The 18,403-nt window shown below is 45.0% G+C and overlaps 1 protein-coding gene across 1 annotated transcript in view; it reads right to left on the bottom strand.

The window, feature by feature from the left end:
• The window catches only part of Mpzl1 (myelin protein zero like 1), a 41,540-nt gene extending 30,893 nt beyond the window's left edge, over positions 1-10,647 (bottom strand). The window contains exon 1 of the mRNA XM_021160641.3: positions 10,408-10,647. Within this exon, the coding sequence (XP_021016300.1) occupies positions 10,408-10,498 (91 nt within the window). The 5' untranslated portion in view covers positions 10,499-10,647. The remainder of the gene's footprint in view (positions 1-10,407) is intronic.
• Between the last annotated feature and the right edge of the window lie 7,756 nt (positions 10,648-18,403).

The following is an 18,403-nucleotide window of genomic DNA, read 5'->3' on the forward strand; positions in this document are numbered from 1 at the left end:
TGACACATACCTGTAATCCCAGTACCCAGGAGGCAGAGACAGGAGGATAGCCACAAACTTAAAGTAAACTCTAGGCTGGCAAGAGATACAGAGCAAGACTGTGTCTCAAAAAACAAACAAAAAGTGAGTGCACACAGAAAGTATGGATAAGCTCAGAAAAATGACCTCTGTGACAGGAACGGGACTATCCTGAGTGTGGGCTGTCACCATTTTTCCACCATTTCTTCATACTCCCATCAAACCATCATCCTGAAGTACATGGTTAAAGTCAAAGTGAAACGCCACAGGGAGTAAGAAATGCTTTATGAAAGTGCATTTGAGTTTTATCCAGGATGTCAGGAAGACTCAAGATAGACCAGAAGTACATCCTGCAGAAACAGAAACAAGAAGTCCTGTTTAATGCTCGGGAGTGTGCGGGTCCAAAGGGTCTGAACTAAGACGAAGGGTTTTCAACAGGACAATAGCATCACAGTGGGCTTATTGGATGAGATTGGATGTGACATAGAAAAAAGAGAGACTCAGAACAAAACTTTCCCAAAGGATTCTTTAAAATGTCAATTCTACCCTTAATATCAAAAAATACTAAACTCCCAGAGGCAGAAGCTGATCTTAAATTATCTAAAACTGATGCTACTAAGAAAATCAAGTTATAAAATTCAAATACTTTAGATAGGTGAGGCTTTCTTTTTTTAATATTTATTTATTTATTTATTTATTTATTTATTTATTTATTTATTTATTATGTATCTGAGTACACCATAGCTGTCATCAGACACACTAGAAGAGGGTATTGGATCCCATTACTGATGGTTGTGAGCCACCATGTGGTTGATGGGAATTGAACTCAGGACCTCTGGAAGAACAGTCAGTGCTCTTAACTGCTGAGTCATCTCTCCAGCCCCAGGGTGGGTTATCTGTTTTGTTTTTCCTAATTCAGATTTATTTTTTAGTTTATATGAGTGCTTGCATTCATGTGTGCTTGTGAACTACATGTCAGTCTGGTACTCGGAGAGGTCAGAAGATGGCATCAGATCCCTTGAAACTTGAGTGGCAGACTGCTGTCAGCCACTATGAACACACTAGGAACCAAACCCAGGTCCTCTGCAAGAGCAGCCAGTGCTCTTAACAGCTAAACCATTTCCATAGCACAAAGGGATTTTTTTCTTCCTTTTTTTTTTTTAAGAAAAAAGAACGACACATGCTGAATTTCTTTGAAATAATTAGCAATAAGAAATTCTAGAGCATAGTGAGACAACCAAATCTCTACTCAAGGTCAGCCTGATATATGTATGAGTCCCCTCCATAGTAAAACCCTGTCTCCAAAAATGGGGAAGAAATGAATAAAATACATTTATCAAAAGCTCTTAAAGCTTTATTTTCAAACACCACCACTACCACTTCGATGGGAATCTTACCAAACATTTCCTCGGTTTCATACTCCTCACAAGATGGTTCCTTACAAAGCAAGAAAGGATGGTTGCTATACTGTGGAGCAGCACGGCACCAGAATGGAAAGAGGAGGCAGCATCTCCTGGTGACCTGCATGGAGGACAGTGACATTCCTGCCAAATACAGAGCCTGACTCACCAGACAGCGGACTGAGGGACAATCTACAATGTAACTGGGCTCTATTGTTTATATTTCATATGCTTTAATCTAAATGCACCCAGGAGGCAGAGGCAGGCAGATCTCTGAGTTCGAGGCCAGCCTGGTCTACAGAGTGAGTTCCAGGACAGCCAGAGCTACACGGAGAAATCTTGTCTCAAAACAAAAAAACAAAGATAGGGGTGTTAATTTTTAACAAGAGAGAAGCGCCCTGACTAAAGGTGACTAACGAGACAGGGACGACCATGACATGAAGGATCATCTTAAGACAACTGGCAAACTGAAGCCACATACTGCACAGTAAGACTATTTCAATATTCATCTTCCGATTATGATAGGGACACTGGTCGTACAAGAGAGTATCTTTAGAGAATGCCCAATGGAGTACTTGGCAGGCAGGAAGCATCATTTCTGATGCTGAGCTGGGAGGGAGAGGGGAGAGATTCGAATGGTAACATTTAAACAACCTGAAGGCAGACAGTATTCTTTGTATTCTTTTGCAACTTTTCCTTAAGTGTGAAATTATAACAATATAAACATGAATGAGAAAAGTAAAGCAGAATTTCACATCCCCCTGCAGACATCTGAATGACCATAATTCAGTGATGCCTTCGTAGCCTCGTACAGGCAGGGTGATGAGCCTGCCCCACCTAGAAGTGCCCAGCCTGGAGACTCAACCTGCACATGTGTTCTCAACTCCCCACCGCTTGCTCTGTTCAGACCAGGTCAGCTGCCTTGGGTCACTGCCAGCCTCAGCAGCTCCACACCACCTCCTCATCAAGTGTTCCCACATAGTACAGGCTTCAGGACTGTCTGGCTCAGGTCGCCTTTACAGATGAAAATACTCTAGGCCAGAAGGATGATTTATTGAAGGTATCCAGACCGTACAAGAGCATGATGTGAATAATCCCAAGGTTATTTCTTTTCTCTTGACACCATGCTCATTTACCAGTGCATACAATAAGCTGAGTCTCTTGCATAAGAGCTAAGCTGGACGTAACGTCACATGAAAACTGGTGACAGGTAAAGGGGCTTCCATCCCTGGGGCCCACACGGGACCCACACGGGACACGAAGACTCCTGCAGGTTGTGATCTTGCCTCCCCATGCATGGCACAGCACTAGTGCATGCATGCACATGCATGCACACACTACATTTTAAAAACCTTAGCAACGTGAAGAAATGGACTATGCCAAACTAGTTTCCGCTTCCTGTGGGCTTTGTTGCTTATTCCGATCCAGTGCCTGAGGATGTGCAATGTGCTTGCTGTATTTCAGGATTTTCATATAACTTCCTCCCTACTTAGCAGAGAAACCCACGTTCTCATTGTTTCAGAGTCTCTGGACAGTTTACCACCTCCGGTGTGGCTGGCTCTATTGATCAAAGCGTAGCTCATTACCCTGTGAGTTGTATACACAGAGAGACTACAACACAACCTACAACACAACCGAGGGTGAAGAACACAAACTGTTACCTGGGTGACAGACACTTAGGGCACCTCACGCATCTAAGACTTTCCCAGACACTTTAGATAACTGTCTTTTGCTTCCTGACACACCATAAATGTTGAATGGAATGAAAGCCCTCAGTTCCTCAGGGTCTGTCTCCCTGGAGGTGAGCACTTACCAGACTCCAGATGGCAAGAAGAGCCCAGAACAACCAAGTCCATCAAGTCACCAACTGTGATGCCAAAGTTATTTGACCAATGAACAAAATAAAAATAAACAGTCTCTTACGGAAGGATCATGTTACCAGTAAGATAGCGCAAGGACCTTTGAGGAAGCTAACAGGAAACTTTCTAAGTTGCACCGCCATTTTAAAAATAATTTTCAAATCCACATGTTTGTGTGAATTTTCAAAGAGAAATGTTTAAGTAAGTCTTGGCTAAGAGGATACTATAGCATCATAAGAAATAAGGGAGTTCTGCCTCTCTCTCTCTCTCTCTCTCTCTCTCTGTGTGTTTGTGTGTGTGTGTGTGTGTGTGTGTGTGTGTGTGTGTAAGCAGGGTCTTTCACTTTACCTGGAGCTTGCCAGACTCAACTAAACCAGCTGGCCAGAGAGGCCCCAGTGATTCTCCTGCCTCTGTGTCCCCAGCTCTAGTTTTTTACCTGGACACTTCAGTGCTGGCTCTTACGGAGGAGGTGCCTGTACAATTCACATCACTGTTTTACTTGAGTGACAAGGACTTGACTGGCTGAGCCATCTCCCTAGTCCAGTCAGAAAGTTTTTTAATACTGATATAAAATGATCCCCAATATAGATTATTAAATGAAAAAAAGTAAACACACCCTATACAAAATTTAACTCAAATAGATCAGACTTAAATATAAGAAGTAAAACTAAACAATCTAAAAAAACAAAAACAAAAAACCCACCGGAGTTACCTGTTGGGAACTGTTATTCATCAGTGATGGTTTCACAGAACCAAAGCAGAACCAATAAAAGAGAGGAAGGTAGGGCTGGGGAGATGGCTCGGCAGTTAAGAGCACTATTCTTCCAGAGGACCTGGGTTCAATTCCCAGCACCCACATGGCAGCTCACGACTGTCTGTAACTCCTGGCCCAGGGGATCTGACACCCTCCCACAGACATACATGCAGTCAAAATACCAATGTACATAAAATAAAAATAAATAAGAGTATAAAAAGATAAGATGGGTAAATTGGATTTGATAAAAATTAAAAATGTATGCCTCAAACTCTCAAGAAATTGCGATGAAAACTCTCTACTAGGAGGAAATATTTGCCAGCTATGCCTAACTTGGCGTGCTACTACAGGTCAAAGAGAGACCCTGTCTCAAAAGCAGTGGCGGGCTGGGAGGTGACTGGGGCGGGTGCTCAGGGCTTTAGAGCACTTACTCCTCTTGCAGAGGACCAGGTCCCAGCATCCACAGGAGTCTTATAACTTCAGCTGTGGGAAATCTGATATCTCGTCTGCTTCCTTATGTGCAGTTCAGTCATGGCACATTTGCACAATAAAGGAAAAAATCACTCATACACATAAGAAAATATTTTTAAATCCAATAAGCACAACCGAGGTAGATAGTGCCCGAGGAATGATAACGGAGGTTGGTCTTTGGCCTGGACCTTTCACACACACATTTGGGGTGAGGGTGGGTGCAGGAGTGGGGCGGAAGGTGGGAGGATAGGGCAGGGTGCAAGGAGCAGACACATCACCCTGGCCCTTTACTCCATTCTGACTTCCTTAGAACTCCTGCCCTGCTCTCCGAAGAGTTATGAACCTGAAGCAGATGTAACGTCATCAGCTCAACCAAATTTTGCATCGTGAGTTCAAGGCCAGCTAGCTGGAGAGACACAGTAAGACCCTATTTTACAAACTCAAAATAAATAAATACCAAAACATATGTGTATTAGAAATGTTGCATAAAATCACCTTCCAGATACTTCTAAATGTTGTCTATCAAACAAATAAGTTTGCATCACAGACTTGCCCCCACCCCAAGATACCTCAGCATGTATATGTGAATGCTGACATTCCACGGTTTAGAAAACCAATTCTGGTCCTGTCATTTTAGATAAGGGCTGCTCAACCAGGAGTGCCTGCCTCGTTAGGTTACTTTAGAACTGAAATTAGTTAATGCTTGCAAAGAGCCTAAAATGGCACCTGACCTAGTGCATGTTCCATATACTGTAAGAAATAAGCCAACAGCTGCAAGAACACTTAGGTACATTCCTATTGGACAGACTTATGCCCAAAGAAAATTATTAACCAAGAGATATTAGCAGGGGAGGAGGCTGAATTAGAACACTTAGGATATATATGCATTAAAATGTTGTGGAAAATCTCATTACTTTGTATCCTAACTTAAAAAATGAATAAAAGGCATTTATTTTATTTCTCTTTTCTCTGACGTTACCATTATTGGTAATGAGAATAAAGCCTTGGTCCTACTTACTTTCTGTCCATTACTTCTCTGCCCCAATGGTCTCTAAGCACTCAAGAACCCTAGGCATCTCCAGTCTTCCACTATGCCCTGGGGCTCCTGTGAGTTTGGGCCTTGTGTGACCCCTGAGTTCAGTGTTTCTCAACTTGTGGGTCATGACCTCTTGGGTGGGGGGGGTGAATGGCCCTTTCACAGAGTCACCTGAGATCCTCGGAAAGCAGATATTTGCATTACAATTCATAACAGTAGCACAATGACAGTCATGAAGTAGCAAGAACACTAATTTTATGGTTAGGGGGGCGTCACAACATGAGGAACTGTATGAAACAGTCGCAGTGTTGGGAAGGTTGAGAACCACTGCCCCAGTTACCATGCCTGTCCAGCCATAGAGTGCTCTAAACAGGTCAAGGTTTGCAGGGCATCCCTGCGCAGAAGTCTCTGGCATCAGGAGCTGAGGCTTCCCAGCTCCCTCCTCTCAACATGCCTGCTTGTGTGAGCGCCGTTCATGAGGAGGGAAAGCACTGTCAATCCTCCATGGCTAGGAGGTTCCTGAACACAAGCTCTGGCACTGTCTGTCTCTCAGTCTCCCCCTCGTCTTTGCTGGAGTGAACAGAGACCAGAGGAAACAAGGCACTACAGACCAGAGGCTGAAGAGAAGAATCAGGAAGGAAAGCTAAAAGCAAATAAAAGGCCCGCAATGCAAAAGTCAAATTCCCAAACCTCCAGGTGACAAGATTTAATCATTAAATGGAGAGCAGGACCTGTCTCAAGAAATTTTGCTTAGGGATGTAGCTAAGGGGAACTGTGAGGCCAAAGACAGGTTTCTTAACTAGAAATTCTACAGCACATGTGTGCTGCCCAATAGTAAGACAGATCTGCATGGGGACGAGAACGCAGATGGAAGAGCAGACACAAGGCAGAGGTAGAGCTTTCTCCGACGTGAGGGACTGCCAGGTGCGTACAAGGAAGGGCCAGGAGGGACAGCCAGGTGCATTCAAGGAAGGGCCAGGAGGGCTGGGAAGGGAAGAGCTTGCCAGGAAATGATTCCAGCAATGGCTGTGGAGAGCTGGAGGCTCACAAGCAGCCAGGAAGTGACTAATGCACCGAAGGGGGGTGTGGTGGGGAGGGGGTAGCAAGACCACTGTCTCTGTGAGCTCCAGCAACTTGGAGTGGGGCTTGGGAGACTGCAGAGAAGAATAGGGCTGTTATGTTTATGTTTCCTGATAAAGGTAAGAGTCGGAGACATACGGACCCCGCAGGAGAGAAGGCCAGGCTAGGAAGAATCAGTCTGAGAGTGAGCAGGACCTCAGAGAAACAGGGACTTCCTGTAGGGAAGGGGTCATGCAGGCAAGAGGCCTACAGGGAGATGACAAGGGATAGGTAAACTGAGTGGGGGTGGGGGGAACATCTGCCCATGTACCCCAGGCAGACGTCTGCTTGCCAGGCCCCCTTGGGCTGGTTGGGTCGTCATTGTATAGGAAAGCAGTACCATGCAGGGAGCTTAGACGTCACTTTTAAGATTTGTTTACCGTAAATTATCTAAGCCGCACGAGTTTAGAAAGCTTTAACTCTGATTTTAAAAATTCAAGTCAAATGCGGTGGTTCATACCAGTGAACCCAGCACTTAGGAAGGCCAACACAGGATTACTGTGAGCTCAAGGCCAGGTTGAGCTACACAGTGAGTCTGAAGCTAGCCTGGGCTATATAGCATGTGAGACTCTGTCTCAAGTATATACACACACACACACACACAAATAAATTAAATAAAAGGGTAAAAAAATCAAACTCAAAAGTTCCTCTACTGAAAACTTTCAGTTGTACCAGCTCTGCAATCCAATGACCGCCCTCAACAAACACGTGGTGATTTCCTACTGTAGCCCAGGCACTTTCCTAGGCTTTGCGGTGGGAATCATCCTAAAATAAGCATTCTATGCCAGTAACAGTGGAAGAGAGGAGATGTCACTGGTGGACCAAAGCCAGGACAGCTCCTGAAAGGCTTTGCTGCGGGGTCCAGTCTGTATCCTCATTTTATGCTCTGAAACCACAAGGTGGAGTGGGCAAACAAGCAAGGTTTTATAGAAGCCAATTGGCAGTCGGCAGTTTCTCCAGGTCATTTTGCTTCAGGTAGCAGGTGAAGTCATGTTTGGTCAATAGGCAGTACAAGCAGTGCTTGAAATAAATCGCTACGTAAGTCAATAAGGCGTCAGTACGTAATAGCTGGTCTTTTCGACCTTATTCTTCCTCTGCCTCTGTGCTGATTTATATCATCATCAGTAAAAAATGCCAGGAAAGAATAAGCATGAAAAAATAATACCCGAGAGAGAGAATATAAAGCGGAGTAATGCGGATGAGGGCGTGACAGGGTCAGCAGGTATGTAAACAACCTCACTGTGAGCAGCACGCAAGAATTTTGAGTACTGGAACTTCTCAGTCCAGTGTTCTTCACATTTAACACTAGTCTATACAGGTGAACTTATATAGCACAGATGAGACTGCTAAGGGGAAGGAGAAAAGGGAAGAGTTTTGATACAAGATCAAAACACAGACTGGACCACACTGGTTATTTGTAGAGTTTAATTTACTTTCTAAATAGCAGGCCTCTGCCCTGGAAAGCTAAAGTCTAGGACAAGATCCTAATCAAGTTTCAAGGCTGAGCTTCCACAGTTACAATGTAACTGTCAGCAGCTTGCAACACTAACAAGTTGTTGGACCACCTTGCTGGAGAGACTTAAGCCCAGATAATGACTGGTCAATGGTGGGTGAGCCCATACCCTGACCTCAACTGCTTAGACTTGCATGTGTCTCTGGCCCTCTATTTAAACTTTAAACTTTCAGGACCCTGGGGATGGCTGGAATTGAGTCACTGGATCTCCGTGTGTCTTCCCAATGTGGCCACACTGAATAAATCTCTACTGAAAATTTTCTTTTTCTTTTTTTCTTTTTTGTTTTGTTTTAATTATTGATTTGACTGTTTTGACTTCTCAAGAACCTGGAGTCTTAGGGTAAAGACTGTGACCCCACGTTCTGTACGTTTCAAGTACTTAACATCTAAGAGGTGCGGATAGATGTCTGCTAAGTAACTGAACAGAACTTGAGAGGCTATTCTGGATGAGAACAGTGGTGTGTTCCTGCAGGTCCCAGGCTCCTGGAGGCTGAAGCAGGACTGCTTGAGCCCAGGAGTTGAAGACCAGTCTAGGCAACACGGTGAAAAGAAACCTCAAAAATAGAAAAGTCAGGTGTGGTATACACGTTTAATCCAGCCCTTGGGAGGCAGAGTCAGGACGATGCCCAGTTCAAGAACAGCCTGTGATAAAACAGTGAGATGCTGTCTCAGAATGTTTTGTAAAAGATGAGCCCTTATGTGTAGTTCCTTCAAATCAGCCCAGACTGGCCTCCAACTCATGTCAATCCCCCTGTCTCGACCACTCAAGTGCTGGGATTTCAGGTGTAAGCCATCATACCTGGCTTCTAAAAGAAGAAGAAAAGAATGGTTTTCTTTTATAGCAGAGCAGGTGACATTTCATTCATAACACAGTCCCTGCTTCTGCAGCTTTTAACACCCTGAATTTAAGATCACTCTGACCTCCCTGTCCCCAACGGCAATGTCTGACATCACACAATTCAGCCCACAAACAGTCTGATAAAGTGGAGTTTGGGTCTGTTCTGTGTTCCTTTGCTTAAACACAAATACAGCCGGCACCAAAAGAAAAAAAATGACAAAAACAAACAAACAAACAAAAGCCCACGCCTTTTCTGTTTCCTTAGGAGAAACAGGAAAACAAAAACAGAACAGATCCCATCTGATACATAAAAAAATGAATCTTGTCCATTTTCACCTTCAAGCTATTAACTAGGAGCTTAAATGAAAGTTGGTATTCCAACAGAATCTCACCTATATTCCTGGCTCGAGAGACTACTACATTAAGAACTTTTGCACGAAAGAAAGTACTGAGTAATGGATTTTGAACAAATTACATTTTACACAACAAAAGAATGAGTGGGAGGAACCCCCTCCGTGTTTTCTTAGCAGTTCGACCTCTCAGTAACCACTACTTAACTGAATTCTGAGACAGAAACAAGTACTTTGCTTTGAACAACACACACAAAAAGTCCTGGGGCAGACACTACTTCAGACGCCCCATAAAACAACTCGTCCAAGACGTCATATAAACCGAGCCGGAGCCTTTACCAAAAACTTGAGTCTGGTTTATTTGGTAAGGGCCTGGGAGGGGGGCTTTTAAAATCAAAGTAAAAGCATGCTTTGTAAATGTTCGTCTTGTCAAACTATCTTGCCCATGTTTACCATTAATTCGAATTCGACCGAATTCTTTCAAGCCTTTGCATTCTAGTCTAGAAGTAACATAAATTTCGTCTCTGTGACTTGCAGACCCCAGAGGTGAAATAAATGAGATTCTGAGTTTTCAATCACAGAGCCTTAAGAATGGATCTGAGCGCATTCGAAATAGATCTTACCAGGTAAAGGAAAAACACTGGTTTAAACAAGGAAATAAACCAACAAAGGCCCCACAGGTGAAAAATCCTGCAATCTTCCGCCATCTCCCAAAGGTGGAGAACCTCAATTCCAGAGTCGGACTCCCGGGAGGTCCTGGGCAACCCAGAATCGCCAGGAGGCGACCGCAGGGGACTGGGCGTGAGTGGGCTCCTGGGACAGTCCCCAGGGAGCTGCGAGGTAGGGAGCTCCCTCACCCCCCCACCCCCCACCCCGCGCCCTCTATGCAAAGGGATCCAAAGAAAGAGGTTCCTCGGCTCCCGGCCGCGCTCCCCGGGCGGCGTGCCCGGGCCCCAGAGCGCGCAGGCCGCGCCCCCTCCCCTCCGAGGCGCCCCGAGCGCGCGCACGGCCACGGAGCCCCCGCCCGACCCCGGCTCGGCATCACTCACACAGCCCGAGCATCGCGGCTAGCACCGACCACAGCCAGCGCCGGCGGGCCGGGGCCGAAATCAATGCCACGGCTCCGACGGCCTCTGCCATCCTGCTCCCGCCGCTCCGTTCCGCCCGGCTTCCCGCTGCAGTCGGCTGGCTTGCCTAAGACCACACAGCTCCGTCCGGATCACGGCTGCGGGCGCGAGGACACCTCCACGCCACCGCTCCCCGCTCCCGGCCCCAGTGGCCAACCGCCAGCCTTCTGCCCAGCTCCAGCCCCTGTGCCCGCCCTACTGCTCGCCCATTGGTCCTCCTGGCAACCTGGGAAAGAAACCATTGGACAACTCGACTCCCTGTCAGCCCCCCTCGGGCAAGGCCCCGCCCTCCGGGCCCCGCCCTTGGTATGATCTGTGCAGCATGCCCGCGTACTGTGCCTCTGCAGCCGCATTACTTTGAGCCTGCCTGCGTGGCTGGTCGTGGGGCTGCCCTCCGGCCCACCGCCGCCAGAGGCTGCCCTCCTCGCTGAGGGGCCAGTCCCACAGTTCTCTTAATGTCCCTCCCCGCGGTCTCTTCCAAGTCCGGATATCATTTCCGACTAGGATCTGCTTGGTTACTTCTGGCCTCACTCACCTAAAGAAAAGCAATTAATTTAGGGACCGGGTGGGGGAGGGGAGGAGTGAAGTGAAGAGAGAGGTGAGGAAAGACTTCCATTCAGTGGTCGAGATAGAAAAAGATCCACCATCTCTTTGACCTTTGCCGAGTATCTGTCTTTGCCTGAACTGGATCATTTGCGTTGCAACATGAGAAGTCTCCATCTTGCCCTAACCTCTGAGCAGGCCCTTTTTTGGCTTTTCAGAGGACAGGAAAGGAATAGGAATTGGAACTCCTTCCCGCCACCTAGATAACCAGTGAATGCACTTACTGTTTGTTTAGCATATCAACGTCCCTTGGCCTATAGATGAAAAGTTAGGACGGAGGCGGTGCCTTACTTCGATTCTGAAAAGTGCCGGCTGCTACTAGCTACCCAGCAAACCCTAAAGAGAGGGAGGATTCTGAGAATGGTCTTCAAAGGGGGAAAAAGGAAGGACCAGAACACAAAACAGATGAGAGTGAACGAAGAATGGGAAAATCCAAGTGAGAGTTTGGAGGAGGAAAACAAGTTTTAGACAGGAACAAGACTATAGGCGGAGCGTAGTCCAGTAGACCAAAACGCGGCCTCTCCTTTCAGGATTTTGTCAAAAGCCAGGCTTAACAGTGTCCTTCCGATGTTTTCGATGGCCTAGCCCCTTAACCTTGCAGTAGAGCAAGTTCCTAATTACCAGGCAATTGGAGAAAACCAAGAATGCATATCGCAGCTATTTTGCCTTTTCGGTGAGCAGGTCCTGCAAATCGGTGGCTGTAATGCACTTTACTTTCAAGGAGCACACATTGGAGTTTTAATAACCAAGAGTTTAGCAGGGAAGTAGAAAAGGCAAGCTGTGGAGGAGTCTGAGAAAGAAGGACTGTCTCAAGTTTGAGGTAAGCCTAGGCTGCATCAGGAGTTCTAAGGCAGCCTGTGCCACACAGTGTAGACTAACTACCCTGTGAGACTCTTAAAACAAAAAACCGACTAGGAAAGGCAAACGCAGAGGACAGGAAAGTGTGTCGGGCGGACATGAAGCAGCTCCCAGTTTCGAGGGAGAGAAGAAAGAAAGAATGTGAACAGTGTATGCAAAGGTGGGGTTTTTTTGTTGTGGTTGTGGTTGTGGTTGTTGTTGGTGTTGGTTTTGGTTTTTTTGTTTTGTTTTGTTTTTTGGGTTTTTTTTTTTTTTTTTTTTTTTTTTTTTTTTTTTTTTTTTTTGCTGATCCTTAGGTTATCCCGTGGGCAACAGAAGGGGAGTGGCCACGAAGTCAGATTTGTACTGAGAAGAGCACCTCATGACTTTAATCCCACCCTCAGGAGACAGAAACGGGGGTGGAGGGGGGGCTTTGAGAGTTTGTTCTACATAGTGATTCTAGGTCTGACAGGATTACTTAGTGAGACCCTGTCTGGGGGTGGGGGGTGGGGAGGAGGCACAGAGGAGCAGCATGCACAGGCTCATCACATAGGTATCACATAGACATGGAGAGGAAGGAAGGCAGCATTGAGAAGTGGCTCAGAAAAAGATCGATGTAGGAAATAGAATCAAGAAAAAGAGTTCTAAGCCGGGCGTGGTGGCACACGCCTTTAATCCCAGCACTCAGGAGGCAGAGGCAGGCGGATTTCTGAGTTCGAGGCCAGCCTGGTCTACAAAGTGAGCTCCAAGACAGCCAGAGCTATACAGAGAAACCCTGTCTCGAAAAACAAAAAAACAAAAAAAACAAAAAAAAAGAAAAGAAAAAGAGTTCTAATTCCTAGACTGTCAACCTTGCCTTTAGGATCAGTTTCTACTGCCTTTTCAGCCAGCTCCTTCCTCCAGGTGAGCGCCTCAGTCCACAGCAGATGACATCTCAGTCATCTACCAGGACCTGTTGTCTAACATCTCCATGATCCGGGGAATTTTGGTCAGGCTGTACCTCCAGGTCTCGGAGATCTAGACCGTCATGACTTACTGATGAACGTGCTTCTGAAGGTCAGAGGTCAAAGGTACCAAAAGCACAATAATGACAGGTGAGGGTCAGAGGTTAAAGGTGCATTGGCAAAGGAGCATCATCCACACGGGAGACCAAAGGCCTAAAGCAAGTACATCAGAGATGGGGCTGACACACTCAGAGGCAGACTTGAGGCAAACCTGAAGACCAGAAGCAAGAAAAAGTAAGGCCCCGTATGACCGGGCCGCAGAACAAATCAAGTACACCCTGATCAATTTCAAAAGCTACCGGGTTTAGTAAAAACATGAATCCTATTGGCTCGGTTGGTGTTCCGGCCTACGTGACCCCAGGCAGGACTTTCTTTAAGGATGGTTTAGAAAATGAAAAAAATGCTAACATCTCCAGCAATTCTATTGGCTCTGCTGCCAGTCACCATAACCAGCTACTGCTTGTGATCCATACAACACCAGAACCCAAGACAAATATGGCTGACATCTTCCTGTGCTATAGTTTAGTTTTACTGTGATTGATTTAGAGATAGAGATGTGTAACATATATACATATATTATGTGTGTATGTGTGTATGTATGTATATGTATATAATCATGATGTGCATCTTGTCTAAAAAATAAAGCATATTTAAACTAAAAATAAAATGTTACCACAATGGCGCACTCCTTTAATCCCAGCACTCCGGAGGCAGAGGCAGGTGGATTTCTGAGTTCGAGACCATCCTGGTCTACAAAGTGAGTTCCAGGACAGCCAGGGCTATACAGAGAAACCCTGTCTCAAAAAAACAACAACAACAACAAAAAACAAAAAACAAAAAAATGTTACCACGAGAGGATGAAATACTGTGGTCTGTGGGTAGGGGCAGAAACATGTTCTGAACTCTGAATGGATGACCAACCATTAGACGCAAAGATGACTCCAAGCATTGGTGCTATGGCACAGCCAGTGAAGCCACTTGGCCACCAAGCCAGATGACAACTTCAGACCCTAGAACTGACTGACAGGGTGGAAGGGGATGATAAATTCCTACAAGCTGTTCTGTGACCTCCATACACACACACACACACACACACACTCACACACATACACAAAATAAATAAACAAACAAATAAATAAATAAATGTAACTTCTTAAAAAATTATGGATCCAAGGTGTGATGGTTTGAATGAAAATGGCTCATGTGTTTGAATACTTAGCCAAATTGCTTGAGAAGGATTAAAAGGTGTGGCCTTACTGGAGGAGAAGTGTCACTGGTGGTGGGCTTTGAGGCTTCAAAAGCCCACACTAAGTTGCCTTGGTCATGGCATCTCTTCACGGTAAGACCCTGGGCCACCCTGAAAAAGGTTTGCCTGAGCAAAATTAGTTTCATTAACAGTCCTGTAGCAAAGAATGCCTTAGTAAAATATCTCTGATCCAGAAGAGTTATTTTTGCTAGAAAGATTTGAAAGTCTGGAAATTAAGGTTGTAGTTTTTTCTGAACCTAGAGACAGAAAATGAGAAGGGGGTAATAATTACTACCCCTTCATCCTGGGGGCGAAGGGGTAGTAATTATTAAAGGAAACAAGGAGACAAGATAAGGGCAGGGACAGGGGTCCAGCTGCATGCCATTACCCACTGCAGCCCGGGAACTTTCCTTTAGTTTTCTTTTTCTTGGTTTTTTTTTTTTTTTTTTAAGATTTATCTATTTATTATATGTAAGTACACTGTAGCTGTCTTCAGACATTCTGGAAGAGGGCGCCAGCTCTCGTTGTCAGCCACCATGTGGTTGCTGGGATTTGAACTCTGGACCTTCGGAAGAGCAGTCAGGTGCTCTTACTCACTGAGCCATCTCACCAGCCCCCTGTTTTTTGTTTTTTCGAGACAGGGTTTCTCTGTGTAGCCCTGGATGTCCTGGAACTCACTCTGTAGACCAGTCTGGCCTCGAACTCAGAAATCCACCTGCCTCTGCCTCCCAAGTGCTGGGATTAAAGGTCCTTTAGTTTTTAGGAGCCTCATTTAGGTAAAACAGTACCCCTGGCTTCACCACAGCAAAGAATTTGAAGATGAGCCTGAACGAATAGGAGCTGGAGTTTGTGAAAAGACATCGGAACGTAGATTTTTAAGCACCAAGTTATGAGGAAGAGATACTCAGGAAGATAGATGTGTGTGTTTCTCAAAGAGCCGGCCACTCTTCCATTGCCTTTCAGACAGCTGCAGATGGGATTCAGGTGAGTTTCTGAAGCCATTGTCCTCCAAAGACTGTAAATAAGTTAGCTTCTAAGTAAGTTACATGCTTTTATTTGCGTGCATAGGGAGAGGCACACAGGTGGGAGTCAGAGGACAAGTCTAAGAGAGTTGTTTCTCTGCTACCTTGTGAGTTCAGGACACACTGTCAGGCTCCAGGGCCAGCACCCTTACCTGCTAAGCCATCAAAGGCTCTTGCTAAAGGGGTTAATAAATGAGACCACAGGGCAGTTCCTGAGGTGCTTCTGACAGAATTATGATTGACATGGCAAACTGATAAATTACTGAGATACGGGAAGTTGGGGTATCTTTATTGTAAGTTAAATTAGGAGCTGGAGAGATGTGGTCCAAATTTGATTCTCAGTACCCACTGGAGACAGCTCATGACTCCAGCTTCAGGACAGATGGAACCAAGGATCCACAAATGTGTGCATACACACACTCCATCACCACCACCACCACCACCACCACCACTGTTGTTGTCATCATCGTCATCAACATTGTTGTCGTCGTCCCCATAATTTTATAACCAAACCAAACCAAACAGGGACAACAACGTTGTAGAGTTAACAGCCTTATCTGCAAGATTCTATCAAATGTCTGGTAGAGAAATGAGGCCCTGCCCAAGGTCATGTTCAGGCCATAAGCCTGGTTCACTGCAATTTTAAGGTAGACTATCATATATACAAGAACTATTATAGACATAATTTTGATTTTGGTTGTGAGCAGCCTATCTCTCCAGAATATATATATATATATATATATGTATATATATTTTAAAGTACCTTTAGTTGATAACCTCCCTAGCAAACATATTGGGATTCTTGCTTCAGAATCTGGATTAGGCTCTGTTTTCTTTCCACAGCCCCATAATTCTTCCTCTTTCTATCCTGCTCCTGAAGGATATGCTGCTAGGCATAGCACTCTGTGTGGCTGAGATAAAATGTCCCTCAAGCTTCAGACTCCCTGAACACTAAAACCATCCACATCCCGTTTCACAAAGACTTCATCCTAAGGAAGGAAGTGCTCCAGGACTGGACCACAGGCTGCCCTAGTTGGTTTTATATTGCCATGATAGATACCATGACCAAAAGCCTACCATCTATTGAGTGATTCCAAGGCAAGAACTCATGGAACCTAGAGGCAGGAACAGAGCCAGCGGCCATGGAGGAATACTGCTGACGGGCTTGCTCCTCATGGCTCATTCACATCTGCTTTCTTCTACCATCAGGACCACCTACCTAGGGGTGACACTGCTCAAAGGGGGCTGGGCCTCCTCACAGCGATCATTAATAAGGTCAAGCCTCGCAGACGTGCCCACAAGCCAATCTGATGGAGGCAATTCCTCAACTGAGGTTCCCTCTTTTTACATGACTCTGGTTTCTGTCAAACTGACGAGCGCAAACCAGCACGGATGCATCACATTCCTTCTACCAAGACAGGAAGCTTTTCCACCCTAAGGCATCCACTACTATGAATCTTTCTATCATCAGTCTTGTCCATCACTGCTATGAGAGATAAATGAGATGGTCTAGTATCTGGGATGTAGAGAGAAAAGGACAAAACTCCTTCGCTGGCCATGGTGGCTCACACTTGTAATAGCAGTGTGCAGGAGACCAGGCCAGTGTGGCTGCTAAAGGTCTGAGGATGTTCTAAAGTTCCAGTGGGCTGCCCTGGATGGGGAGAAGGTGCTAACTGCTAGCTCTGGTGAATTCAAGAAGAAATGGACAGCATAGACTTTTAGTTTGTAGATACTAAGGGATTACGTTATTTTAGTAATAACCACTGCTTGGTTTAGGAAGTAGAGGCTTCTTTGGTGTCGGGGGCACGTTTTTCCCCCCAGTTAGATTTTCATGAATAAACTATCCTGGCATCCAGAACTCATTAATATTTTAAAGAGTATTCTCAGAGTTCCTGCCTGGAGCCCTAAGAATTAAAGACTCAAGTTAGGACAGTTTCAAATAAAACAAAGGGCGGATCCTGCATGATAGAATCCCAGTGCTGTAATTTTTCTAGTGTCAAACCCTAGGGGGAAATTTTTTGACAATTCAGGGTGAGGAACCATTGTGTGCCAAATGTTTGCTGGCTGAATGAGCAAGGTGCACTGTTGGACGCCGAGCATGGGACATGACTGAGTCTGTTGAGGATAGCCCACTGCCTGTTATTTCCTACGCGTTTAGCTATTTGGTAGGATGGTGATTCTTAATTAATCTTCCTCAGAGTTCCAAAGTGTATATTGATAAGGAATTTGGGACAAATTGTAGTCACTTAAAATTACTGAATATTATCCTAAATGTCTCTCATAAGCATCAAAGAGAAATGTTTAAAGATTTAATATAGTTAAGAAGTTATGACTTTTTTTTTTTTTTTAAGTACAGAACCCAGGAGCCAGGCTCTTCTTCATATTGTTTCAATTTTAGCAAACAGTGTGAACTGCTGAAGAAACCACAGGCTGTGACTTCTTCATTGCTAAGGATCATGGGCAATCAGACCACAACTGCACAATTAGTTGTCACTTAAAACAATAAGTTTAAGTTTGGTATTGGGTATTTTGCCCCCCAAGAAATTATGGGAGTCAAGTGTTGCAACTCAGGCCCGGTTTGATGCATGCTTTTAAATAAATTAAATTAAAAATATAAAAATCACAGCCATTGCGAGGCAGAATTCGGTGGGGTTCTGTGAGTTGTGTCCAGCCTGGTCTACATAGTGAGTTCCAGACTACTGAAAATTGTATAGTGAGACTACACTGTAGTAAAGTATCGGCTTTAGTATGTCAAAGGATTCCTCCATGCCCATGAAATTTGGAGTTTGGAATTTACCAAAAACCTGAACAGCTTTACGGACAGGTGGGGATTTGAAGAGGAGAGCTTTAAAATATGTCATGCCAAGGAATGGACGATTTCATCGAACCCGCCAAGTGTGAAATAGTGCAACAATGAAAACCCAGTAACTGGCATTTGCCCAGGGAATGCTGGCACACATAGCTTATTAGCCACAAAAACAGATTTCTGGTTTTCAAGATAATAGGTCAGCATTAAACTAGTAATGATATCGTTGCGCTTTCTGGCTCACTTAATTTTCAAAGACTAAAACAGAGAAAAGGGAAAATTAAAATTGTAACATATAAACCAAAGAAAATAAACGGTACTATATATGAATGACCACACGGGGGCACCAGCTAAGAATTTCTATAGACCTTTATGATGACAGGAGGAGCATTTACACATC

The sequence above is a fragment of the Mus caroli genome, unplaced genomic scaffold (assembly GCF_978045245.1).
Source record: "Mus caroli unplaced genomic scaffold, Mus_caroli_1 scaffold_1, whole genome shotgun sequence".
Lineage (NCBI taxonomy): Eukaryota > Metazoa > Chordata > Mammalia > Rodentia > Muridae > Mus > Mus caroli.